The following is a 25024-nucleotide window of genomic DNA, read 5'->3' as shown; positions in this document are numbered from 1 at the left end:
CTCCCTCCAGGAGATCGATGGCAAGGCCCTGCTCCTGCTGCGAAGTGACACGATGATGAAGTACATGGGTCTGAAGCTGGGGCCTGCCCTCAAGCTCTGCTACCACATTGACCGGCTGAAGCAGGGCAAGTTCTGAGCAGGGCAGTGAAGCCTGGACAGCCGAGGCTCCAGCAGAGGGGGCTCTTCTCCCAGAAAGGAGGGCCATCGGGCACCTCCGCGGGGTCCAAGGCCACCTCAGGACTCCAGGAGGCTGTGTGGAGCCACCACTGCCCCCTCCTGCCATGAGATGTCCTTCCATGAAGGACCGAGGAGCGGGGTGTGCGGCCCAGGCACTGCTCTTCCCCTCAGCCCCATCTTGGCTCTGAGGTCCCGTGTATTTATTTCACAAGCCTGGGTGGCCTCCCTCCAGGAGTTTAGACTGAACACCTTCCAGGTGATGGAGGAAGGAGCTGACCTGATGAGGTCTCGAAAGATGAAGCTCTGAAGCGACACTCACGCCCAGTTCCCTCACCAGCTGCTGGGCCTGGTGGTGTGGCTCCCATAGCTCCTGCCTTCTCCTCACGAGATCCACAGATCCCAAACTCATGGTGCAAACCTCTACCTTTTTTAAAAAAAGATCTTTTCTTATTAATTTATTGTTTCTGGCACTTGGGCAAGCCCTCCAGTCATACCCCTCTTGCTCCAGACACTGGTTTCAGGAGGAGGGCGACCACACTGCCCTGGCCCCACACAGGCCCTCTCCAGAGAGCTGTGGCCCCTTCTCAGAGGACATTACCCAGGCACTTTCTCCTTGGGATGGACAGACCTACCAAGCCTTGACCACATCATTCAGCACAGGGAGGAGAGGGTCCCTGTCATCTCCCATCTCTCCCTCCGCTGGGCCCTCTGCAGCCCCAGCCTCATCTGTGGGAACAGGCGTTCCTGCCCTGCACTGCCCCGCCACAGCTCCTTGCCCTGGCCAGAATTGCTGCCAAAGAAGGTTGGGCCCAATGTTTTAAGCCAAGAAGGCCCTAAGATGGATGGGAGAGGATGGTCTCTAGGCTGGAGTCTGGTTGCACCCACTCCACTGTCCGCAGGCTTCTTTTGTAAGCAAGTCAGCAGTTCAGCTGCCCCTGCTGCCATCTGGACTTATTTTATGTCAATTTGTTTATAAATAAAAAACAATATAGATACCAGTGTCTTTGCAATCAGTCAGCAGACAAATCAGTATGCCTCCAAAGGGCAGGTCATTCCCCTTGCCTTTGTCTTAGCTCCTCGTTTTTATTTATGAGGAAACTTGGACAGGATGCTCCCTGAGTTCTTGTGACTCCAGCAGTCCCTAAAGAACAGGCTGTCTGCCAGAGGCCCGCTGAGGCCCAGCCTTGCGTAGCCCCTGGGGAGCCAGTGTGCAGTCCATGCTCTGCCCTCAAAGGGCTTTGCCCTGGTGCAGCAGACAGCAGCGAGCACGGCAGCCCTAGGAAGCCCGAGCAGAAGGGACAGCGTTAGGGCCAGCAGCTGCAGCAACCCTCCGTGGCAGGGTGAGGAGATGCAGGGCGCCCCTCGTGCCACCCAGGGGCCAGGAAGTCCAGTCCAGCCCCTGCCTGTGTATGAAGGGGCCGCAGCACAGCGAGACCTGGTTAGAGTGACACACCACTGCACCCCACACGCTGCTCTGTGCGAATCAGATGCCCCCAGGTGACCTTCACAGCAGACCCACTATAGATGAGGAAACTGAAGCTCTGATCATGCAGGCAGAAACTGCCAGAGGAGGCCTTTAAAGCCAAGTAATTTGACTCCAAGGCCGAGGTCCCAGCCAGTGCAGCTATTTATTGTGATGCTTTGGGTGGGTCCTTTCCCATCTTTGGGCCCGATTGGCTCTAGGGGGTTAGATGAGGAGACCTCTGAGGATCCTGCCTGCCCTCACCAGTGACTGGTTGGTCGCAACATGGTCTTTTCCACTTGGCCACTCTGAGAGTATAACCTTGGGCCCCCTGCAGCAGTCGGGGTCAGGGCTGCTGAACCAGAATAAGCCCATTTTCCACAGATTCCTGGACCTGTGTCCAGTGGGCTTTGCGGTTCATTCAGGGTATTCCCAAAGAGGGCCTTCCTGGGCCCTGATGATGAACTTCTAAATATGAGAGTAATACCAACATACACAGGCAGGCCAAACATGCTGCCAGTCTTGGCTTGTGGAGCAAAGTGGTTCCCACCTCACCCTGCCCCTTGTCAGGTCATCAGGGAACACTATTTAAGGACTTCTTATGCTAAGTTGTTTATATACATTAGCTCTCTTAAACCTCGCTACATCTCAGAGATAGCCACCATGTTCCCCATGTTAAAGATGAGGAAACTGAAGCTTAGAGAGGTGAAGTTAGCTGCCCCAAATTCCATAGCTAATGAGGGGTGTGAGACATCATACTGCCTGCAACACCCAACAGGTGGCTTTTGTCTTAGATCCCGCTCACCATGCGGACTACACAGGCTCCTGTCAGACCGGAAATGCTGCCAGCAGGGCAGTAAGCAGCAGGCCTTTTCAGTGGGGTAGTCATTACAGAGCCCACAGTCACCCAGGACTATCCTCTGTTACCCAGGTTGCAGCTCAGGTTTAAGGGGATAAGACATACCAGGGAGAAGTGGGGTTCACCTTGGATTAGAAGTATCACACCCCAGGGCAGCCAGTAACTCCCCACTGCCAGCAGCAGAGCTTCCAGGTCTGGGCAGGACGTGCCAACTGAGCCCTGCCCTTAGGAAGCCCCACAGGAAGGGATGCGTTCAGTCCATGCACTGCACTCCTAGACCAGGTGACTGACAATCGGGGGCAGGTCTACTGTAAGCACTGTTTCTTGGAAATGGTTGACACTCCATTTTTATCTGGTTTCCAAGGGAACAGAACCAGAAAGGTAACCAAATGTCAAATTCTACAGAAGAGAGGATTTGTTACCCTTTTACTCATGCTGCCCTAGCCCCTGGGCAGGATTGAATTGAATTGAATGTCGTTTATGAGAAACAAAAAGCAAAAAACCCAGCCTAAACTTTTGAAACTATTTCACAAAGCCAAGCTTTCTAATAGTGACCCAGAGTCATCCAAAGAAGCTGACGGGGTCTCTGGCAGATGAGGCCACACCGTTGACCCCGACAGGGCAGCCACCCACGGAGGGGGAAGGCACGTGGGAAAGCAGGACTGAGCACAGAGGCCTCCCGAGAGCAGCTTCCCGTGCCCACCCTCATCGCCATGACAAGGAGAGACGCTGACTCTGGTGCTAAGGAGCATGAGGAGAGAAAAACCCAGGCCCTTTAGGAGAGAAAGTCCAGGCTCCACTTAGGGCTGAATCCTTTGAGAACCTCTATGCCCTGTCCCCCCTCCCCTGTGACCACTCTCCACCTGCCAGCCACATCATGGCCTGTGTCCCTGGGCTCTGCACTGTCTCTCTTGTCCCGGCCATTAGTCCTGAGCGGAAGTGTCCACACCACTCCTCTTTGGTGTTTTGTGGAACAACCTGAGGCCCTTCTCTGGCCTGTGGCACTGGTGGGCCCAGTAGACACACTGTCTCTGCCCTCATGCCCAATGCCATGACCCCTCCTCAGAAGAAGCACAGGTGACTTGCTGCTCATCTTTACAACCAAGGCTGAAAGCATGGAAATCATTCTGCTTGAGGGACTCCAGACACTCTCTCCTCCCCTTGTCGTCCCTCTGCTTTTTGCAGTCTCCTTTAACTTAAGGGCCCAAGTCCCCCCATCTCATCAGGGAAGCTCCACAGCTGGAAACCTGCAGGCCAAGTGAGAGAATTATGTATTTGTGCTTGGCCTGCAACAACCAAAGCCACTGAGGATGGTTCCAGGGGCCAGCGGCCAGTAGGTCCCAGGGTATAGGCACCGGGCCCGAGATACCTTTGGGCTGTGGGCCGACCCTGTCAGAGGGTGGGCAGGAATCCCCCAGCCGCTGGTATGCAAGGGAGGAGTCAAGGCAGACTGGAGTGTTCCTGGGGCCAAAGGCTGAAGGCTGCCTCTATCTACACCCCGCCCTCCCCTGAGTCCCAGAGTGTGCTCTCCTGGCATCCTGTGCTCTCCTGGCATCCTGTCCTCTCCAGCATAAGGCTGAGCTCAGTCCCCGCCCACACCCCTCCCCTAGGAATCTAGGGGTTCCTAGGCAGCTTGCTAGACACCCATGCTTTCTGTGGTGTCAGGGATCCCAGCCACGGGCGCCACCCAGTGGACACTCTCCAGATAACGTGAGAAGAGCCCTATCTATAGCCTCCCTCTGCCCCTCATCTTTGGGCCCACCTCACATTCTTTAAATTCAAGAAGTCTTTTACCTCCAGTGCCAAGGAGGGTTGTCAGTAAGGTCACAGACATCCAGTAAGACGACTGAAGGGAGCTGCTTGTTCCACAACACTGAACTCACGTCCGCCACCACCTAGGTCCTACAAAAGCCTGGGGTGCTGTAAATAACCCAGTTACACTGCAGTGCATTTCAGTATTTAAAATATCATTTTGAAAATGTATTTAGTGCTTACAATGAAAGACAGTTTTTATCCCCCCAGCCAAAAAAAGATGGAACTGATGTTCAACTCACAGAAGGTTAACAGAACCCAGGGAAATATGTAATACAATCATTGAAAGAGATTTCCAGTAAGAATGGGGAAAGATTTGGCACTCAAATCCGTTTGGGAAATTTCATGCCAAACAGCTGGTTGATAGTGAGGACCCTGGTACATGTCTCTGGTACATGTCTCATCTGTCAGGGCACCTCTCCTGGCCCGCTGTCGGTCTCTGCCTAACTCAACATGGCTTAACAGCCTAAATCAGCCACAGCCCCCCTTGTACACTTTCTGTGAGAACAGCTCATGATGGCAGAGTCTAGAAAGGCCTGAAGAGGAGGACCCCGGAGAGCTTAGAGCTGTTACCCCGTAACTCTTGGCATGGATGCAGAGACCAGGCAGCACTGGCTGCAGAGTCCCTCCCCAGAGCCTCACAGTACCACCTCTCAGGGCCTGGGGCCTCTTCCTTGCCCCCACACCACAGTCGCTCAGGTTCCCCACCCAAGCTTCTGCCTCAGTCCCTCAGGGAAACAAAAATTCATTAGCATCTTCAGAACAGGCTGCTCAGAAGAGGAGGTCAACCTTTGCACCTGCCCTTGGACACCACCCTCCGCCCCGCGCCCCATTGGAGCTTGCAGAGGCAGTGGGAAAGTGCTGCCTACATCTGCGTAGTGAAAAGCACCATCACAGCCCCCACCCACCCAAGAACAGGCGTCTGCATTAATAAAGACCGTGTACCACCTGAATCTTGGTACCTGTCGAATAGCAGGTGACAACCCTGACCTTCAAAAGAGATGGCAACGCTTGACCTATTTCTCAGGGCTCTTCAGGACAGGAACCATCTCTGCAGCGCTGGAACCAACTGCATTCTGATCCCCACTCAGGGAGCCTGGGATTGGTGACTGAGGTGGGAGGTGAGGCCCAGTGTGGGCACACGGGCCTGGAGAGGCCTGGCAGGGGGAGGAAGTGTGTCTTCAGCCCCTGGATTCTAGGAGCTGTCCGGAAGGAGCCCTGCACCAAGCTGCAGGGGACGTCTGTCTACATGGGGGTGGGGCGTCAGGGAGAAGTGTTCCTGACCCTCTTCACAGCCTACCTGCTGGAGGCATTGTCGACTCTCCTGAGCTCACAGAGGTGGCTGCACAGGCCCCGCCCACTTCCCACGGCCCTGGCTCCCCCTCCTGAGCCAAGCCCCTACCTGCCCTGGGGAGCTGCTGGCCAGGGGTCAGGGGTCTGTGGGAGCTGAGGGCTGGCACCTCCCATGCTCCCCCAGGAACCATCAGGACATGAGGGTCATAGGCCTTCCTCTTCCCCCTATTCCCATTTGCCTTGAACATCCCCACTCCAGCAGTGGTGGCCCCCAGACCCTGACTGCCTTAAGGATCCAATCTGAAAAGATGCAGGCCAGCCATACCTGCCACAGAGACTGGAGGCTGGGTGTGTGTGGGTGAGTGGAGGGGCTGGTGTGTGCACAGCTCAGGAGCAAGGTCCCTGGCCTAGTGAGAGGTGGTGGGGGACGTACCCAAGGGCCCAGCTCTGACCCTTCCTCGCTTCTGCTCCCTGGACCCAAACCAGAGGATTTGGTCTAGACAAACCTCAAATTACATGTATATATGCAAACGCTGTTGTCCTGTGAGGGGCCACAGCTTCCATCAGTGTACCCAAAGCATAAGAACCTCTCTCTAAACCCTCTGACCCAGCCTGACCCCTTCAGAGCCTCTGCTGGGCTCACACCAGCTTCAGAGCAGGCAAGAAGCCCAAGGGGTCCGTGACTAATCCTCAGAGCCCTGGGTTAACGCCCCAGCTTGGGGCTTCCTGAGGGAAGACAGGCCCGCTGGGGCCAATGACAGGATATGGGGGCCCTTCAGAGACCTGAGTTCTGCCTCTACCCCTCTTGGGTTGTATCGCCTCAGTCTTCCCTTCTGTGGAAATGGACCGGCAGGCGCACATGCTCTGTTCGCTGGCTCAGCTCTGACTCCCCTCCTCCCTGTCCTAGGCCTTGGGTGGGTGGCAGGGCCCTTCCTGCTGGCCCTCTGCCCACCCTCTCTCTCTCTGGCCCTCCTCAGCCCCTGTCAATCTGTGAACCTCCCCAGAGCCTCGGCCTCCCCGAGTCCCCTGGGAGGCCCTGGGCCAGGCTGAGAGCCCAGGGCCCTGGGAGGAGCAGCCCGCGGTGAGGAATCCTAGAAGCCCCTCCAGGGGAGGCCCCTCCAGAGACTCACAGGAAGAGACCACCAAAACACAGGCACACCCCCGACCCCCGCCATGGAGCCCCCAGGCAGGCAGCCCCTGCGGGAGCTCCCCCCAGAAGAGCCCCCACCTGAGGACTCAGGTGCCAAGGCAGCTCCCAGCAGGCACATTCTCTACGTGGGCCACCTGAACCCCCAGTTCTCGGTGCCAGTCCTCAGCTGCCTGCTGAGAGACGCCCTGGAACGGCTCGAACTGCCAGTGGCTCGAGAGCACATCGAGGTCGTCCGGCGGCCACGCCAGGCCTACGCGCTGGTGCAGGTGGCCACCCCCGAAGACACCCTGGCCTCCCTGCCCCGGCGCCTGCACAGGGCCTGGGGGCAGCACCAGATCATCAAGGAACTGGTGGCCCGCGGGAAGGAGCCAGTGCTGGGTGAGGGCCGGGAGCTTTCAAACCGCCGAGAGGTAAGCCAGGCTTCCCCCAGCAGGGGGCCCGCCAGCCCCAGAGCCTCCCTCGGGAGAGGCCTGGGTATGGATGGCCTTGCTTGGTGGGCGTGAGGGGTGTCTTCAAGGAACTGGGGACAAATTGGTAAATTTGGGGCTGCTACTCAAATAACCAAGGTCCCAGAGGGACACTGACCCTTGGAGCTTGCCTCCAGCCTGGAAGCAGGTGAAAGCCTGAGTATCAGACCCTCCCTGCGCCTATCTACAGCCAGCAGGTGGGTCCAGCCAGGCCAGGCCCAAGCATATACAGGGGTCCTGACCTTCTCCTTGGCCAAGCTCATCCACTCAGTTGACAGACACCTGCTCCGGGGGGCAGCGCAGCAGAGAGCAGGGCTTGACCTCACTGATCTCTGAGGACAGATTCCCCAGGGAATGAAACCCAGGCTGGGGCTTAGGCAATGGGACCGACTCAGTGGAAGGACATCCCTAGCAGAGGGATGGGGTGCATACCAGGGGCCCAGCTGTGGCGGCATTTGCAGGGTGGTTGGTGGCTGCCCAGGGTGGGGACTGACAAAATCAAGCCGGCGGGCAGGGCTGTGAGACCACAGCAGTGCCAGAAAAAGTGGGCTTTTGTGGGGGAGGAGGGAACAGTCAACTCACTTTTGAGGTGGTAGGCTGGTGGTCTTGAATTGTCCTTCTTGAATTGAATTTTAAATTCTTGAACTGAATTTCCTTCTGGATGAAGGCTCCATGACATTTAAACTGCTGCAGAGCTAAATGGGCTTACATTTCAAGACCTGTGGCCTGATGGCATGTTTATATGACATTGAGGCTTCTCTTGAGTCTCTGCTAAGCTTGTCTTCTCTGGGAGCTGCTGGTAGGGCTGGGAGTGGCTCTCATCACCACACCCCAGCCTGCACTGAGCTCCCAGCCCTGGAAGCCGCTTTTGAAGGCTGGAAGGCAGCAGGGAACCAGGGAAGGGTTTATCAGGACAGAGTGACTGTGGGACTTATATCTGGGGTCAGCAAGAGAATGGATAGGACGAGGAGAGCCTCGAGGTAGGGAGTCGGTCGGTGAGACCCAGACCAGGGCAGCGGCCCTGAGCAGGCTGCTCCCGGAACCCTCACACCCAGCAGAAACCACGAAAGGGACTCAGGAAGGCCCAGGCAGGGGTGGGAGAGACTCAGGCCCGATCAGCCAGGTTTTCAGGGAGACTAGGAAGTGGGTGGGATCTTTGGGAGGCCCTCTCAATTCAGAGACCTGCAGCTGGGTCACAGGGGACCTCAGGGCGCTGAGGCATCTTCCAGAATGATCCAACCCTGTGTCTCCAAGGCCGACGCAAAACCCAAGAGGGCAGAGAGCGGCTGCAGGTGTCCCAGCTCCAAATGGAAAGGAGAGCTCCTCCCCACAAGCCTCCCATGGTTCACCTGGGAAGAGGGCGGAGGCACTGGCTGCTACAAACCCTCGACCCACAGGGTTTCCCACATGGACCCCAGCACGGTGGGCAGAATTAGGCCCCTCCGCCCGGGAGAGGCATCAGGATGCCCTGTGTGGGCTGGGCCCCGAGGGCGGGGTGAGGAGGGAGGTGGGAGTTCTGGCCGCCTGTCCCTCCGGGTTGGCTCCTAACTCTTAGCAGGAGCATACACCCTGCACTTGCCCCCACCTCTACTCCAGCAGGAAGAGGACAATGGCCCCAGCCCCCCGCGAGCCAGGCCGGCCCAACCCCTTCCTACCCGGGCACTGGGCCCGCAAGGAGTCTCCCCCAGCTGGCCCAGCGGCACGCGCTCAGACAGCGCCATCACGGACCAGGGCATTCTGGGCCAGGAGCGCCTCTTCCAAGGCGCCTTCCTGGGCAACGAGACGCGCAACCTGGAGTTCAAGCGCGGCGGCGGCGAGTACCTGAGCCAGGCCTTCAAGCACCACCTGCGGCGCTACGTGTGCGCGTTCCTCAACAGCGAGGGCGGCAGCCTGCTGGTGGGCGTGGAGGACAGCGGCCTGGTGCAGGGTGTGCGCTGCAGCCACCGCGACGAGGACCGCGTGCGCCTGCTGGTGGACTCCGTCCTGCAGGGCTTCAAGCCCCAGGTCTTCCCCGACGCCTACAGGCTCACCTTTATCCCCGTGGTCAGCACCTCCACCACCGACACCCTCCTCAAGGTGAGCCCTGCCCCCAGGCTGCCCGGCAGCCAACGAGGCAGGGCCGACGCCGGGGCGGGGCTGGGGGCGTCGCACGCTGTCCGCGGTTCGGCGCCCACAGAGCTGCCGTTGCCCTTCCCAAGGTGATCCGCCTGAGCGTGCAGGCTCCCAAGGCCCAGGCCGAGCCGCAGCTCTTTGAGACCGACCAGGGGGAGGTGTTCCTGCGGCGGGACGGGAGCATCCAGGGCCCGCTGTCCGTCAGCGCCATCCAGGAGTGGTGCAGGCAGGTGGGTGGCCCAGGCCGGCTGTGTGGGGAGGGGGCCCCTCAGCCATTCACCAGGCAGGCCTGGGGTCGTCGGGTTTCCCACCGGTGCTCCCACGGGGAGCGATAAGCCCGCTGCATCCCAGATTCCTCTGCAGTGTAACTGGAGGAGCAGGGAGAACAGTGTCAAAGCTTTAAGACAAACCCAAGAACTGTGTACTGCACTTGGGGGAGGTCCTTAAGCTCTGAGTGAGTGCTGGACCCAGCCCCAGAGAAAAGCTTTCTCAAGAGGGGAACATCAGGTGACACAAAAACGGAAGAGGGCGAGGGCTGACAGAAGGACAGGGCGAGAGGCTGCGGAGGGCGAGTCACCCAGGGTCTGGGAGGCTGGCAGGACTTTGCCCAAGACCCCAGGGCTGCTTGGTCCGGGGACCTGGCTTCTCCACCGACCAGGCCCAGGATGGCGCCCAGTGGCCTGGAGCAGGCACCCCCCGCCACCTCCAGGCTCTCTGGGCCTCGCCTCCCTCCCATCAGTTCAGCCCCGGGTCTAAGCCCTCATCAGCTCAGACCTGGCTTCTCCCATGTCCCCTCAGAAGTGGATGGCCGAGCTGAGCAAGCTGGAGGAGAGGCTGCAGGCGCTGACAGCCGAAAAGGAACAGCTCCAGCAGCAACTGCAGCAGCAGCAGCAGCACAGGCCCGTCTCCTGCACCTGCTGCATCTTGTGAGGGCCTAGTGCCCCCCCTGGAACATGCGGGGCTTTCCTGCTTGACCCCAGGTTCCCCCCAATAAAACCAGTCTGGGCTGCTCAGAGGTGGACAGGAACACTGCACTTCCTGGCTCCTACGACACCGTGCATAGAGGCTGGTCCCCACGTAGTGTCAGTCCTGAGCAGACCCTGGGCTGTGTAGCTAAGAAACTGCTCTTAGCATGAGCCCTCCCCCCAAATCCCACCCCAAGGGGCCTTACTTTCAGAAAGAACTGGGCCAGTGCGCTCCTGGGCAGAGCTGGCAGGGACTGTCCTTCTCCCTGAAGGGCTCCTGTAGCTCAGGCTGGGGTCCCTGAACTCTCAACAGCTAAGCAGGGCCAGAAAAGGATTCGTCTTGGGAAAGCCCCTCTGCAGATGGCACATGGCTAACTGCAGTTACAGAGCTGACAGACCACCCTGCAGCCCCTCCCCTGGCTTGCTGGGATTTGGGACTAAAAGCTCTTTAATAAATTACATGCACCCAGGCCAGAATGGTTCTTTCTAGAACATTTGTCTGATTGGATGCAACTTGGTCTTGAGTCCCATGTCCAACCCACCTCTGTCCAAAAGACTGAGCCAGCCCTGGGCTCCTCCCCCACAGAGAGCTGTGAGGGAAGGAGCCTGGATGGTTGGGGTCCAGACACTCAGCTTGAAGACCGGGTGCTGTGTTTAGTTGCTCAGTCGTGTCTGACTCTGTGACCCCCATGGACTGTAGGGCTCCTGCCAGGCTCCTCTGTCCGTGGGGATTCTCCAGGCAAGAATACTGGGGTGGGTTGCCATGCCCTCCTCCAGGGGATCTTCCCAGCTCAGGGATAAAACCCAGGTCTCCTGCATTGCAGGCAGATTCTTTACCAGCTGAGCTGCCAGGGAAACCCTGAAGACCAGATACCTTAAGGCAAATCTAAAGGACGACAGACAGGGCAGCTGGGGCCCTGATTCTCTCCAGCACGTGCACAGGAAAGAGACGTCTGACTTCTACTCCATGCACCCTCCAGCCACCAGAGAGGATTCCTGCTCTGGCTGTTTCCCCTGCATCTCTACCAGCAGAGCCGGGGACTCTGCAAAGCCAATGTCTGATCATGCCATGCTTAGGTTCAACGTCTTCCATCTCATCAAGAGCAAAGCACCACGGCCGTCAGGGTTGCTCCACGAAGGCAGACCCTGCCCAGATCACCAGGGATGAAGAGGAGGACAGGGAGTGGAGACAGGGAGTGGGCCCAGCTCCCTCCCCAAGAAGTTCTGGGCACTGGGCGGCCCATGCCAGGCTTGAAGGCAACCCTCCTGTGCCGTCTCCACTACAGCCCTCGGCCCTGGTACCATCCTGTCTGCACAGCCGGGGTGAAAGGCTAGTGGGGCTTGGCAGGCCCCGGAAAGTCATTCTGGGGGTCCTGTTTCTAGGTTGTGTAAGCAGCCAGCACTTAACTGGCCGGTGGAGGCCCACTCAAAGCAGCGGGGGCACAGCTGACCCCGCGAGGTTTTGCAAACTGCCCACCAACTGTGTCCTCACTGTTGGGAGGGAGCTGCTGTCACCAAGAGGCATCAGAGCCTTCAGTTTGGGGACCAGCTTTTATAAAAATGACTGCAGACAGTCGGGAGGAGAGGTTGGAATTCACCCAGTCAGCCACATTGAGTTCCCAAACCAGTATGGAGTCCTCCGTAAGTGAAGAGGCCGTGAGACTCGCAGACTGACAGAGGCAGCTGGGTTGGCCTGGGTCAGAGGGCAGTGCTCCCACACAGGCTTCTAGGCCTCCGCCCTGATGGTGGCCTTGGACTAGTGGGTGGAAGACAAGAGGGAGCCTGCTTCCTTCCTCGGTCTCCCTGATGGAGGAACCGGGCCAAATGGTGGGAAACATTTTTCTCCCAAGCCCCAGCTTCTCAAACGTCAACCAGCCTGAGCCCTGGGCCTTGGCCTCACACACTGCAGAGGAGCCAGCTCACAATCAAGTGTGCTCGGCAGCCAGAGGGCGGGTGGGTGGGTGGTCCCAGCGTCACCATCCTGCTGTGAGGAGCACGGATTCAGGGTCTCGAATTTCACTTTGGAGGAGAATCCAAAGGACGATGACCCACACTCAGAAGGCCAGGGTGGATGAGGCAGGCAGGCTGCTTCTGGTCTACACCCAGCAGAGGGACTGGCCTCCTTCATAAATACTTGAATCTCTATATGCTAAGAACCTAAATTTGAAACCTTCTGGGGAAATTCTGGTTCCTATTAGGCTCCTCTCTTAGTTTCTAAACAAAACTATCAGATCCCCCACCTCAGGCTGCTCCCTGGGGGGACAGCCTGGCACCGAGAGAGTTCAGGGGTCACACGCGAGCCGGCATCATGCTCCAACGGCTCCCATCTGGCCGTGACATGAAGAGAATGACAGACAAGGTGTGTCTCTTGCTCTGCGTTATTTATTTCTTAAGTTAGAGTATACACTGAGTCCAGCCAGGATATAACTGGCACGCAGCTCCGCCTGTCGTTACACCACATTAAGAAAATAGCTTTTCATATTGCATTCCAACCGGAGTAACACCATTCTGGAAGGAGACAGTCCCCTTGAGCAAAGCTGTCTACATAAGAGAGAGGTTTAGAGGGAGTGTCCCGAAAAGATCCTTTGTTCATTGTTAAGTGACCCCTTGATGCAAGGAGTGATTCCAGAGGGGACTCGCAGCCAGAGGACAGGGATTCAACACACTCAGACTTCAGGGAGACAGTTCTTGTCTCGTGTGACGCCAAACTGACTGTCCTGAGCAAACCCGAGCCGTGGTTGCCACAGAGAATCCCCAGCACAGGACGGAGCCGACGCTCTGTCTCTGGTTTCCCTCTTCATCGTGGCAAGGGGTGCCCATGGGTTCCTGCACCGGGTCGTGAGCACAGCTTGACTCGCCCCTCCACGGCCACTAGGCAGTATGGCACACCTCGTATAACGGCCTCAGGGGAAGGAGCAGCTGCACACGCGAAGCCACAAGGATGCAGGGTGGCCACAGAAGCTCCATGACCAAGGGCTACCCCAGCACCCGGCCCTCACCCGCTCGGCCCCGACGTCCTGCCTCTCACCCGAGGCTCGAGGACCGCAGAGGAGAGCACGGGACATCCAGCAGCACGCCACGCGGGAGCTGGGACACACGGCAGGACATCAAGTCATGGCCTCCCCGAATCCCTTCCCCCAGAATAAAATAGTCTCAATAAAAACATAATTTAAAGGAAGTGTCAAAAGCTGAGTGTAAAATCAAAGCTGTAAACTCCTGAAGTCCAAAGGCTCTCTTCAAGAATTATCCCTGTTTAAAAAAAAAAAAAAAAATTGAGCAATTAATTATAGGATGCATGTTAAAATAGAAAAGTGAGGATTTGCTGTCAGCTGCTGTGGTAAACTGCCTGGCTTTCAGTGAGGACCAGTATTAGGAGCCTAACTTGAATCATGAGAAGCTAAATTTGGGATTCCTACAGAAGCACATGGACTCCACCTCTGCCCCAACACAAGCAGCGTTTTGCACCGCGCCAGTCTCCCCATGGTGCCACTCACAGGGGATCTCCACTTGGGGAGGCAGGTACAAACTCCATGTAACTGACCAAGTATCTGCCCCTGTACCGTTAACAAAGGTTCCTTTCTTTCCAGGGCAGTAACTATCTGGTGAAGATTAATGAATACATGAGTGCTAAATGCTCACCTGGCAGAGAAGGCAACCAACTACCCCCACCCCCACCCCCGATTCGGACCTCCTTCTCACGCCTGCCCACGTGGCTACGGTCATCACAGGCCAAGCGGCTGCTCAGCACGACCGCATGCCCAAGAGACCACACTGCCAGTGGAGAGGTCCCCTGGTGGGGAAGGCAAAGTGTGCAGGATTTGGGGAGGCCGCCTTCCCATGCCTGAGGCAGGACCTCAGCTTCCCTGTGGTAGGACCCCCCGCACACCCCTGGTTCTCCTTTAGACCCCCCAGACGCCCGGCTGACACCCCAGCCCCCTTCTGAGCAGGTATTTCTGCCGAGCGTTCACGCAGTTAGCTTCATGGGATTTTAGACAATTCTCGGCAGCTGCCCACAGCTACTACACTTTATAAACTTTCCAACTGGTCACAAAAGACAAACATTCCAAGTTTGTCCAGTAACTGCTCTGATTTTAATGGACTTCCAGAATAAGCAAGCAACACAAAAGTGTTGTATGTATTGGTTTTAAAGCACTTTCTGGTGAAAACTTGAGGGTCTGCAGAAATGACAGCATGTTGTCACACCTGTCACCTCCTTCAAGATCTCCAAGTTTATGGCTACATGAAATAACATGGCTCTAAGAATCCAGTTCCCCCAGGTTAGGTCAGATTGGCACCTGAAAGCAGCAATCAGCAAGACAACAATTGCCCTGTGCCTGGTGTCACCCCAGTGGAGTCCCCAGAGCAGGGTGGGTAGATGTACTCTAACTGGGGGGCCGGGTCCTCACCCATTTGATGCCCACCATGATCTGACCACTTACATCCTCTGGCAGATACAATCTTTCAACACTGAACTTTCATGATGCTCTTAGGATTCTGGTGTCACCACCATTTAAAAGAAAACAAGTTTCAAAGTATCACTTACGTTACCATCAGTCATGGTTTATTGAAGGAAACTTCAGTTCAGTGATTTCAGAGTCAGGGGAGCTGCTTCCACTTCTGTCACTGTAGGTGTCCCTGTAGAATTCAGATGGTTTATTCATCGGCTTCCACCAAACACTCGCTTTACTTCCCTGATTCTGCAGCCACCACAGCACCCACAAAGGGATGCTTGCTCACAGCAGAAATCAAAGACATTATATATTTAGCAGAAAGCTGCAGAGGGATTTTCTTCTTGTTATGAAAGACATACATTCGCTTTATATCTCAGTCATGATGGTTAGGGACCCACCAAGACAGGGTTGTTCCCAACCAACACAGCAGTGGCACATGAAATCCCCCCGGGCTGTGGCCGAGGCAACCCCTCAACCTCCCCGTGAAAAAAACACAGTTCTCCACAGGCCACAGGGCCGAGATGGGATCCTGGAGCCCAGGTGCTGCAGAGGGGGGACATGGCCTCCATGCCGGGGGGTAAGGCCAGGGGTGGCACAAAAGCAGCCTGAGAAAACCCCAGGGAAGTAGAGGATGCTTGTGTGTCAGCATGAGAAGTAGGGTCCCAGCAAGGCTCCCCAGTCCTGTGGCTTTGCTCATCACCGATGGTGTGGGGACGGCTCTCTGTAAGCAATCAGTGACCTCCCAAGGGACTAGGGGAGCGCGACCTCACCTGGGCGAGAGCCTGCAGCCTTTCTGGAGGTAATGTGGGAGCCTCCCCACGGAGGCTAGGAGGAGACCAAAGTACGGTGGGGAAGGCTTGATAGGTCTGGACAGAAACTCAGGGTGATACTGCACTCCGACGAAAAAGGGATGATCTGAAACAGAAGTGCAGAAGAGCCAGCTTCACCGTGTGTCCGCAGAACGTGTGGAAGATGGAAAAAAATCTCGAATGATCCACGTTTCTGCAGACCCTAAAATGATCTGAAAACAACTTATCTGGAGCCTGGGTAGAGGCAATCACAAAGCACGGGAGATATGATGCCCTCCACCTGCAGACGAAGGTGACCCCTCCTCTCCAGGTTCTGCCACCCGATCCTCACCCCCACACCCCAGCTCCCTGATTGGAACAGGACTGAGTCCTGCAGGTCACGTGAGATTAGACTCTGGTACCAAGTTCGAGCTCTCATTCTGGAGAACGAGGACCTGAAGCCAGAGGTCAAGCAGCTGCCTAAGGAAGGCCTTGGTGGGAGGCTGAGTCCCCCAGGGCTCCAGAACCTTGTCCCCAAGAGCCCTCCCCTCCCCAGGTGGCACGGCTGCCTGATCTGGTGAGGTCAAGGGCAACAATTTATATTACTGTGTCTTTCCCACATGCCAAGAAAACCTAAGTTTCCCACTAAACACAACCGCCCGAGCAAGCACCTTCCAACTCCACAATTTCCATTCTCTCTCCTTCAACATCTTGGCCAACGAACTTCAAGCCTTGCTCCTCCAAACACTTTTTCAAGACTGGATTCACCTGTGAAGCATGAAGAACAGTTTTGCTGGGCTCTCAGCTGTGTTTCCAGAGTAACAGAAAGGAGAAAATGTCAAAGGTCACAGAGCTCACATCCTCACCTCAAACCTGTGGCGGTGCCTCTCTTCCAGGTAATCTGGATCTCCGTAGAGTTTCCCTGGGGAAAACCCACGTGACATGAAGGACCCTGATTTCACAAAGGCGTCACACCACATCCTGCCGCCCAGGTTACCTATTCTCATCTACACGGCCAGGCCCTTTGAAGGTTATTTCTGTGACTTTGCTGCCAATCCCCACTGCCTGCTCTAGCAGCACAATTCAGATGAATTCTTCGGCTTTTGATTCTTTGCAACCAAGAAAAACTAACAGAAACGGACTTTCACCACCATCCCTCACACGTGACTACAGCGACACCAGGGTTAAGTCAGAGCCACTAAGGTCACCCAGCGCCTGCTGTTCCCTGGGAACAAGAGTGGCATTTGCCAACAGGTGGATTCCCAGAGCCAAGTGAGACCCCTAAACCACAGGACCTTAGAGCCAGAGGACTGGATGACCACCTACTCAAGTGACTCAAATTACGCTGCCTCCACACCCCAGACAGATGTATAGGTGCTCTGCCAACAATGGCAGAGTTTTCCCAGTGGAAGAAGAAGCAAACCCAATCCAGTAATTCTTAAATATCTTAAATTTCCCCTAAATCTTTAGCATATGTTAGTTATTGCTGCTGTTTGTCACTAAGTCATGTCCGACTCTGCAACCCCACGTAGCCAGCCAGGCTCCTCTGTCCATGGGATTTTCCAGGCAAGAATACTGGAGTGGGTTGCCATTTCCTTCTCCAAGGGATCCTCCAGACCCAGGGACTGAACCCACATCTCTTGCACTGGTAGGCACAACCTTTACCACTAAGCCGCCAGGGAAGTTCACGTTATGTTAGTACGTCTAGAATAAAATCTATTTAGGTTGAGCCAGGTGAAACTGCCATTTCTGTAAGACAAGTGCTCGACATCTGCCATTTAAGTGCTCGACATCAGCAGTTTTATCCACTTTGACCTAATAAGACAGGAAAGTAAAACTGCCATGGATTTCCCCTAAGCGACTCATTCTGATGAGTGATCCACACCCAAAGTTCCCCCAGATCCCCAGCTGTACTGCCTGTGACCTATGAGCATGGTGCTAACTTAGGCTATGTCACTGGGAAAGAAGTAAAGAACTTCCAAAGTAAGAACAAAGCTGTAAATGCCGGCCTGGCTATAGAACCGGGACATGCATCCGGGAGGCTGGGCTGGAGGGAGGCCGCTCTTACTCATGACGGAGTTCTTGGTCTGGAACAGAGTTCTCCTCTTGCCCAGCCGCATGGTTCCACCCATCTGGCCAGGGTTGTGTTCCGGCATGTCTATGACCTGGAGATGTTCCAAAAACAAACATGTGCTACCAAACCCTGACAGACCGCCCGCACTGAGTGAAGACAGCCTGCAAGAAGGTCCAGCCTTTCCTTAGAAGAGATTATTGTCAGAGGAAAATGTCTCCTGATGGCCATTCTTAAACCTTTTCTGGGTAAGCATCTCACCCTTCAGCCTGTCCTCCTGAGTCGCAGGACTGGACATTGCTGACCCCTGCCCTGGCCATTCCTGCCCTGGTACTTTGGACCCCAAGGGCCTGTTCTAATAAAGACTGACACAGTAGCGTGGATACGAGACCAGACATGTTATCACACGTCTCCTTCACTAGACTGACAGCTGCTTGAAGGAAAGGGATGCTCTTATAAGGCTGGCCAGGAACCGGGAGGAGCTTGGTGAATGTCTGCGGGACTGAGAGGACCTTTTCTGGGCTCCCCCACCTCCCCGAGGTTCCACGTCTCAAAACCTTTGTTCTTTTCTCCCTGAGGTCTGATTATCAGCAAAGTTCAATTTCAGGTAAACAAAACACATACTAATGCTGTTTAAGTACCCTGAGGTCAAGAGTCTTGTCCATCCTGTTTATCACAACATCCTTGATATCAAACAGGCCCGTCACGCCTGGGCTGGGGATTCGGTGATGAATGAAGGCACTGTCTGCCCTCCATGAGCCACATTCCTCTGATGGGAGATTTAACACGAGGAATGCCGGCCTCCTGGGGCTTGGGCCCAAGTCAAACAATCAGTCCTAAGTTCCAGCAGTTCTTTCCTAAGGCGGCCATCTCCCAGGGTTGCTGGGGATTGTGATACAAAGAAGTGAGCAAGTGCCTGGTATGTAATAAGTGCCCAATAAGTGTTTCCTGTCAATATTGTTCTAGAGTGTTCCTGAGAATTACTTAATCAGGAACCCCTACTGCCACCCCCAGCTGGCTGAAGTGGCACCTGTCTTAGAAACTTCCTGCAGCTAACTGGGAAGAGCAGTGAGAAACCACACGATGGAAACAGGAAGTTCTTCCTTCCTAGCTGGGACATCTGCAAGCCCAGGTGCTCAGGGTTCTCCAGAATGAACCCAGTGGTCTCATTTCCCATCTCCAGCCCTCAATCACACTCATAACATCCCTTCCACACCCTTCCAGATGCTCCAGACACAGGACTCACCACGGGATGATTGGTGTTGGGGTCAAACTCTGTAGAATTGGCATCTGAAAAACCAAAATACTTTTGTTACAAAAATAGTTACAACCAAACAGATTATTTAACAGTTTCATTCCTAAGCTCTAAGTCACAAATTCCCTCCTCAGCTTATTCAGTGACCAGAACCAAAACCAGGGATAACATTTTCAAGACACAAGGGCACTCAACAGACAAAGCTGAATTGTTCCCCATTGTATCTGTAACGCTCTGGGAAGTCAAGCTGTACAAAATGGCGAAATCAAATCAATGCCATAACCTGATAATCTTTACTTAGATAGTACATCCTTTTGATGGCTCTTAGACTCTCTTTTTCCACCTTTTGTTTCAGACTGTATCTCTCTCCCAGTCTCTCTCTTTGATGTGCAAATACAGTTTCTTCTACGTTTCTTTCATCCTCAGCATCTTACACATTGTACTACCCAACTGCCCGACTCAAGAGCTAAATCAAAAATTAACTAATTTCAAAACCCAAATATCCTTTCTATCCTTTACTGAATTTACCATCTGACTATAAGGGAAAGCACTGAAGACTAAAACAGAAAGAACCTGGCACCGTCTGTCTGCTTGCTCTTTCTGTGCATCATGCGAGGTTTCATCCTCCTCCAGGGCCTAACCTGGGGCCAGGTCTCAGATGCAGGGAAGCTCATCTCCAGGTCACCCACCCACCTGGGGACCCCAGTGGGTGCAGCAGCAGGAGGTGATGGCCGTGCAGGGGTTCAGGGCGCCCGAGGGCCACCTCGAGTCGTAGGTGGTAGGACAGAGCTCCGAAGCCAGCACCAGGGCCGCGCTACCTACAGAACTGAGCTGCTGCCTCCTCGGGTTCCTGTGAAAATCTGTGACATGACCTAACAGTGAGCTGGCCACTGGGAACCCCTCGTATTTGGTAAAGCCAGGCTGGGTTCTATTCCTCAGGTAACTTTGCTCATTCTGCTTAGAACATATACAGGTCCGGTGGCCGCGATGGGGTCACTGTGCCCCAGGATTCACACCACGTGTGGTCCCCTCCCCCCTCCAATGATGGCTCAGCCATGGGACTCCTGGTAAGGGCCTACACAGCGGGCTTGTCATTTCGGGAGCCAGGTGGTCGCCACGCCCTGAGGAAGCTCGGCTGAACTGGTGGACAATGAGACTGTCCCTCTACCTCTGCTGGGCAGAGGCGAAAGTGGGGCAGGCTGAGTTCAGACACACCACACACTGAGCAGAAAACCACACACTGAGTCCACTCAGACCACAGAACACTGAGAAACAGGAAACCACCGCTGGAAGCCACTGAGCTGCTGGTGGTCTGGAAGCAGCAATGCAGTCAGCGGGCACCGAGCCAACACTGGCGAGTGTTTCCTACTGCCAGGCACTGTGCTGGGACCATCTACAGGTATCATTTCATTCAGCTCCTACAACCAAGTGAAGCGGGTTACCGCTACTACCTCCATTTTACAGAAGAGACAGAGGTTCAGAAAGGCTAAGATCACTCACAGTGATAAAGGGACTTCCCTGGTAACCCAGTGGTTAAGACTCCACACTCCCAGTGCAGGGGGCCCGGTTCTGATCCCTGGTCAGGGAACTAGATCCCACACACTGCAACTAAAGATCCCGTTTGCGGCAACTAAGACCCGGAGGGCGTGCATGACTGCTCAGTCCTATCCGACTCTCTTGCGACCCCATGGACTGTAGCCCCCGAGGCTCCTCTGTCCATGGGATTTTCCAGGCAAGAATACTAGAGTGGGTTGCCATTTCCTCCTCCAGGGGATCTCCCTGACCCAGGGATCAAATCTGCATCTCCCACATTGGCAGGTGGGTTCTTTACCACTGAGTCACCTGGGAATTCCCTAAGACCTGGAGCAGCCAAATAAATTAAAAAAAAGAAAGGCAAAATTTGAGGCCAGGTCTAATCAACTCCAGAGCCCAAGTTCATAATATTTGCACAGGCTCACACTGGCCAGAGTTAGTTTCCTTGCCGTGCACCAGTTCAGGGTCCACAGCCATGGTGACGGGAGTGTGGGCATCTCCAGAGAAAGGCGCAAGGGCAGAGGCGAGCGGCTCACCATGCTCCCTCCTCCAGTGGCTAGTGGTTCCCCTGGAGGAGGGCAGAGTATTTTCTGTTGATACATTCAGCCGTTTCCCTTCGCTGTGGCTGTGAGATACTGGGAAACCAAGCCTGGCCTCCAGGGCCCCCACCACCCAACAGGCACCAGGAACATTCCAGTGAGAATTTTACACATTTTTAAGTAGACACTTACCTTGCCATCCCAGCACATTTCTTGAAAATTCAACCACTGCCAACTGCATTCCTAAGCACACACCTTCCAGATGGAGGGAAAGCAAATGAAACTTCATTGAAAAGGGAGTCCCCACACTTCCAACCCGCCTACGTGGACTCGGCATCCTGACTGTTCACAGAATTCCAATGACAAATTCTCATCATTTTCTGCTATAAACATGCAACCCCCTGCTATGTTTTATCTGTAACAGATTTCAAACATGGGGTTTAAGTGTATAGGAAGATTTCAGGTTTTAGAGTCATGTGATCTTAGACATAAATAATATTCTCTTCGGTACTTTAAAATTCAAGTTTTCTTATCCTCTCTCATTAAGTTCCCACTTAAAATGGATCATGCTGAATATGACTGAAATTTACAGGAAGCATCCAAAATCACTCTGCCCAATCAGACAGCTGGTGTTCCAAACAAGGATATGAAACCCAGTCTCACATGTCCTGCCAAACAGCTGGTTTCAGTAAATGGACAAGATTTCCTAATTGCTATTTCATTCTCTCAGAAGTCCATAACAATGACATGGAGCTCAAGTTTAAAAGGTTCATTTTAAAGAGGAGTTTAAATTTCTCAAAAACAGAACCCAAAGGCTTCTTCTGCTTGAGCTGCTATCTGGAGAGACAGCATTTATGTTTGACTTTGATAATCTCTGTTTATTTACAGGCCCACGGGGCACTTTTTCTTATCTTTCCTACTCCTTACCCAAAAAAGGCTTCTTCTGTTTCCGAGCCCAGGAGATGGCTTGGATTTTTCCTTCAGTCCCTCGGACACCAAATCCTCCTGGAACCAGCACGCCACTGTGCAAGAGAGCACACCACAGGCAGCCCCTTTCCACCAAGTCCAGCTCCCAGAAACCACTCGAGGAGTCACCTCCAAGACACTGACGCCCCGAAGTCACTCCAGCTCTGAGGACTGTGATTTCAATCCTGCCCATGACTTGTAGAAACACTATGGACTTGGAAAATGCACAGAAAAGCATCCACTCTCCTTCTTAGTAACATCAAGAAAATGCTTATAACCAGGAAAAAAAGATGGCATACGTAACTGTAATACCACTACTGCGCAGTATTTGTCCCAGGCAGGGATTCTTCCCTAAGTCTGCAATATTTTTTTGTTGTTGTTTGTTTAACCCTTAGCTCGCCAAGTAGGAAGGGGGCCTTTCCTGGTCAGTCAGCGCCACACTAACTATAGCTGTATGGCTCTGTAACATTCAACTTATCTAGGGAACCAGAAATTCTTACTGATTTTTTTACTGTTAATATTAGATAATAGCTGCCAGGGGGAAAAAAAAAAAACCTATTTCTGAAATCCTACTGATGAGTCCTCATCAAATGGTCTGAAGGAAAAACCTTTATAGCCTCATCCAGAGAATCCCCTGGTGACCTAGTGCTTAGGATGTAGCACTTCCACTGCTATGGCCTGGGTTCAACCCTTGGCTGGGGGACTGAGCTCCTGTAAGACTTGAGGCACCAGAGAGGATTTATCTCATCTAAAGATGCATACAGTGAATATTATCAGTGAACTCAGAACTAGTTTGCTTCGTATTAATTACACTAATAAGCTGTGGAACTTCCTTGGTGGTCCAGTGGTTAACACTTCACCTTCCAATGCAGGGGGTACAGGTTTGATCCCTGGTCAGGGAGCCAAGATCCCCACATGCCTTGTGGCCAAAACACCAAAACATAAAAACAGCCATACTGTAACAGATTCCACAAACACTTTAAAATGGTCCACATCAAAAATATCTTTTTAAAAAACTGATAAGCTATATTTTTGTGAGGCTTCAGTCCTCCAGGGTCAATAATTAAAAGACATTTAAACAATCAGATTATCTACCACCACAAGAGAGCACACACTGCATTCACTAAGACACACCTCGAACCCCTGAAAGCAAAGGTAGAGAGTTCTGCTTACTGAGCACTACAGAGCTTCTGCCAGGCCTCATGGTAGCGCACTGGGTCTTCCTGCAAGGTGCTGGGCTCCAGGTCCGTGGAATCTATGTACTGGGGGCGGTCAGAGTGGAGAGAAAAGAAGCAGGCTCATGACTCCTGAGCACGTTCTTTCCTGATCTCTAAACAACATGAACAGCACTCCATCTTTCTTAATTTTAAAATAAAGTTTAAAAATAACTTTCATGTATTCATACTAATCTTTTAAAGATAAACTTTAGCATCTTTCTTATATTTTAGAATATGAGTTTCCTTCTCAAATCATTAAGCTTTGGCTCTCCATCTATACTCAGTCGAGTGGTGCAGACCCTGAAGTGTCCCCTCTGTTTAAGACATCTCCTCCAGTCCATCTCCCCTCCCAGGGGGCTTCTCATTCCCCTCGATTGTGCTGAAGTATAACTTACATACAATGAAACACAAGCATTTTAAGTGGGGACTTGCATTGAGTTTTATCCCCTGCAAAGGAGTGACCCCTACCTTGATTAAGATATAGAAAGTTCCCCATGATTCCCTCTGCCCCCCTGCAAACAACGTCCTTCCTGCCTCCAGCTCCAGACAATCCTGGGTCTGTGTTCTGTCACCACTGGGTCTGCCTCCTCTAGAACTTCAGACAGATGGAACTATGCACTGGGTAGCCTTCCATTTCTCAAATTCATCATGGTGTGGTGTATCACCACGGACTTGATTCCTCTCTACTACTGGGTACTTTTCTACTGCAGGAATACACCACATGATAATGTTTATCCACCGACTCATCCTGGACATTCGGGCTGTTCCCAGATTTTAGCTGTTATGACTAACTGGTCCGTTTGTATAAAAATACATTCTTTTGGTGGACATGTTTTCACTTCTCTTGAGTAAATATCTAGGAGCGGGATGGCTGGGTCACACAGAAGGCATGTGTTTACCTTCATGTGAAACCGCCAGACTCTTTTCTCGAGCAACCGCACCAGTTTACATCCCCACATCCTCACCGCCATGCTTAGCCACTTCAGTGGGTGCGTGTTGGTACCTCACTGAGACTTAATTTGCATTTATCTCCCTGACAACTAAAGGCATTCAGCCTCTTTTCATGTATATCACGTGTCTTCTATGGAAGTGTCTGTTCAAATCTTCTGCCCACTTTTTTATTACCTTGCTCATCTTCCTGCTCCTTCCTGCCCAATACCCTGTGGTGACTTCCCTGAACCTGGGGGCAAAAACCAGGAGTGGCCCAGTCGATACATTTCATGGCTAGGCCCTCGCCAGCCTCTCTCCAGACACCCTCCAATTCACACTTCTCCCATCCACTGAGCTCCCAACCATCCCACACCTCCAAGTCCTTGGATAAATGCTATCTGCTCTTGGGAATGCCCTTCCCTGTGACCTTATCTATCTTCCCAGACCTGCCCACAGACCCCTCCTCACGTATCTACCAAGGCAGGATCTCCCCTCTTCTGCATGTTCCCTTCAAACCTGAGAGACCTCACTGACTCAGACACCCTTCTCAGCCTCCACAATCTAACACATGATTGGCACAGGGTACCTCCAAGGAGATAAAATGAATCAATGACTGAAAACACTAGTGAAAAAATAAGGCTAGGCAAGGTAAGGAGATCCCACAATTCTTAAAGCACATAGAACAGCTCCTCCTCTAGGAACCTGCTCACCAGCTGAAAGCAGCTTCACTTTCATCCTGAGAAACCAGTGGAAAGCAGGAAGCCAACCCAAGTGCCAAGGGCGAGGTCAGCTCCCCAGGGCCGTCAGCTCTGTGCCTAGTCAGCCCCTCAGCACTGGGCTCCAACTTCACTTCTAATTTCCGACCCCTCCTGAAAAGTTCTATGTGGGAGATACTTTGCTGGGGAAAAAAAGTATAAAGGGACAAGTGGAAGGTTTTCAGGAAGAGCTGACCCATATAGTACTTCCTCTACCCTAGA

General features: G+C 53.7%; 3 protein-coding genes across 22 annotated transcripts in view; 2 read left to right on the top strand and 1 right to left on the bottom strand.

Moving 5' to 3' along the window:
- The window catches only part of SCMH1 (Scm polycomb group protein homolog 1), a 224290-nt gene extending 223118 nt beyond the window's left edge, over positions 1-1172 (top strand). For all 16 annotated transcript variants that reach the window (XM_070368254.1, XM_070368252.1, XM_070368249.1 and 13 more), the window contains one exon: positions 11-1172. In XM_070368254.1, the coding sequence (XP_070224355.1) occupies positions 11-136 (126 nt within the window). In that variant the 3' untranslated portion in view covers positions 137-1172. The remainder of the gene's footprint in view (positions 1-10) is intronic.
- A 5398-nt stretch (positions 1173-6570) lies between these two features.
- Positions 6571-12195, top strand: SLFNL1 (schlafen like 1). 2 transcript variants are annotated; one of them, XM_005904944.3, is made up of 4 exons: positions 6571-7163; positions 8820-9296; positions 9419-9562; positions 10131-12195. In XM_005904944.3, the coding sequence occupies exons 1-4, from the start codon at positions 6777-6779 to the stop codon at positions 10260-10262; spliced, it is 1140 nt and encodes a 379-aa protein (XP_005905006.1). In that variant the 5' UTR covers positions 6571-6776; the 3' UTR covers positions 10263-12195. The 2 variants fall into 2 exon arrangements, with proteins under 2 accessions (XP_005905006.1, XP_070221167.1); XM_070365066.1 differs by lacking the exon at positions 9419-9562 and having other exon boundaries at positions 6571-7246; positions 8855-9296.
- A 466-nt stretch (positions 12196-12661) lies between these two features.
- Positions 12662-25024, bottom strand: part of CTPS1 (CTP synthase 1) — a 31779-nt gene continuing 19416 nt past the window's right edge. For all 4 annotated transcript variants that reach the window (XM_005904939.3, XM_070368237.1, XM_070368238.1 and 1 more), the window contains 10 exons: positions 23074-23162; positions 21862-21956; positions 21127-21189; positions 18854-18897; positions 17605-17701; positions 16403-16458; positions 16208-16304; positions 15519-15663; positions 14841-14932; positions 12662-13546 (listed from right to left, as the gene is read on the bottom strand). In XM_005904939.3, coding sequence (XP_005905001.1) covers positions 14848-14932; positions 15519-15663; positions 16208-16304; positions 16403-16458; positions 17605-17701; positions 18854-18897; positions 21127-21189; positions 21862-21956; positions 23074-23162 — 771 coding nt within the window. In that variant the 3' untranslated portion in view covers positions 12662-13546; positions 14841-14847. The remainder of the gene's footprint in view (positions 13547-14840; positions 14933-15518; positions 15664-16207; positions 16305-16402; positions 16459-17604; positions 17702-18853; positions 18898-21126; positions 21190-21861; positions 21957-23073; positions 23163-25024) is intronic.

The sequence above is a fragment of the Bos mutus genome, chromosome 3 (genome assembly GCF_027580195.1).
Source record: "Bos mutus isolate GX-2022 chromosome 3, NWIPB_WYAK_1.1, whole genome shotgun sequence".
Classification (NCBI taxonomy): domain Eukaryota; kingdom Metazoa; phylum Chordata; class Mammalia; order Artiodactyla; family Bovidae; genus Bos; species Bos mutus.
This window is presented reverse-complemented; position numbering and strand designations above follow the sequence as displayed.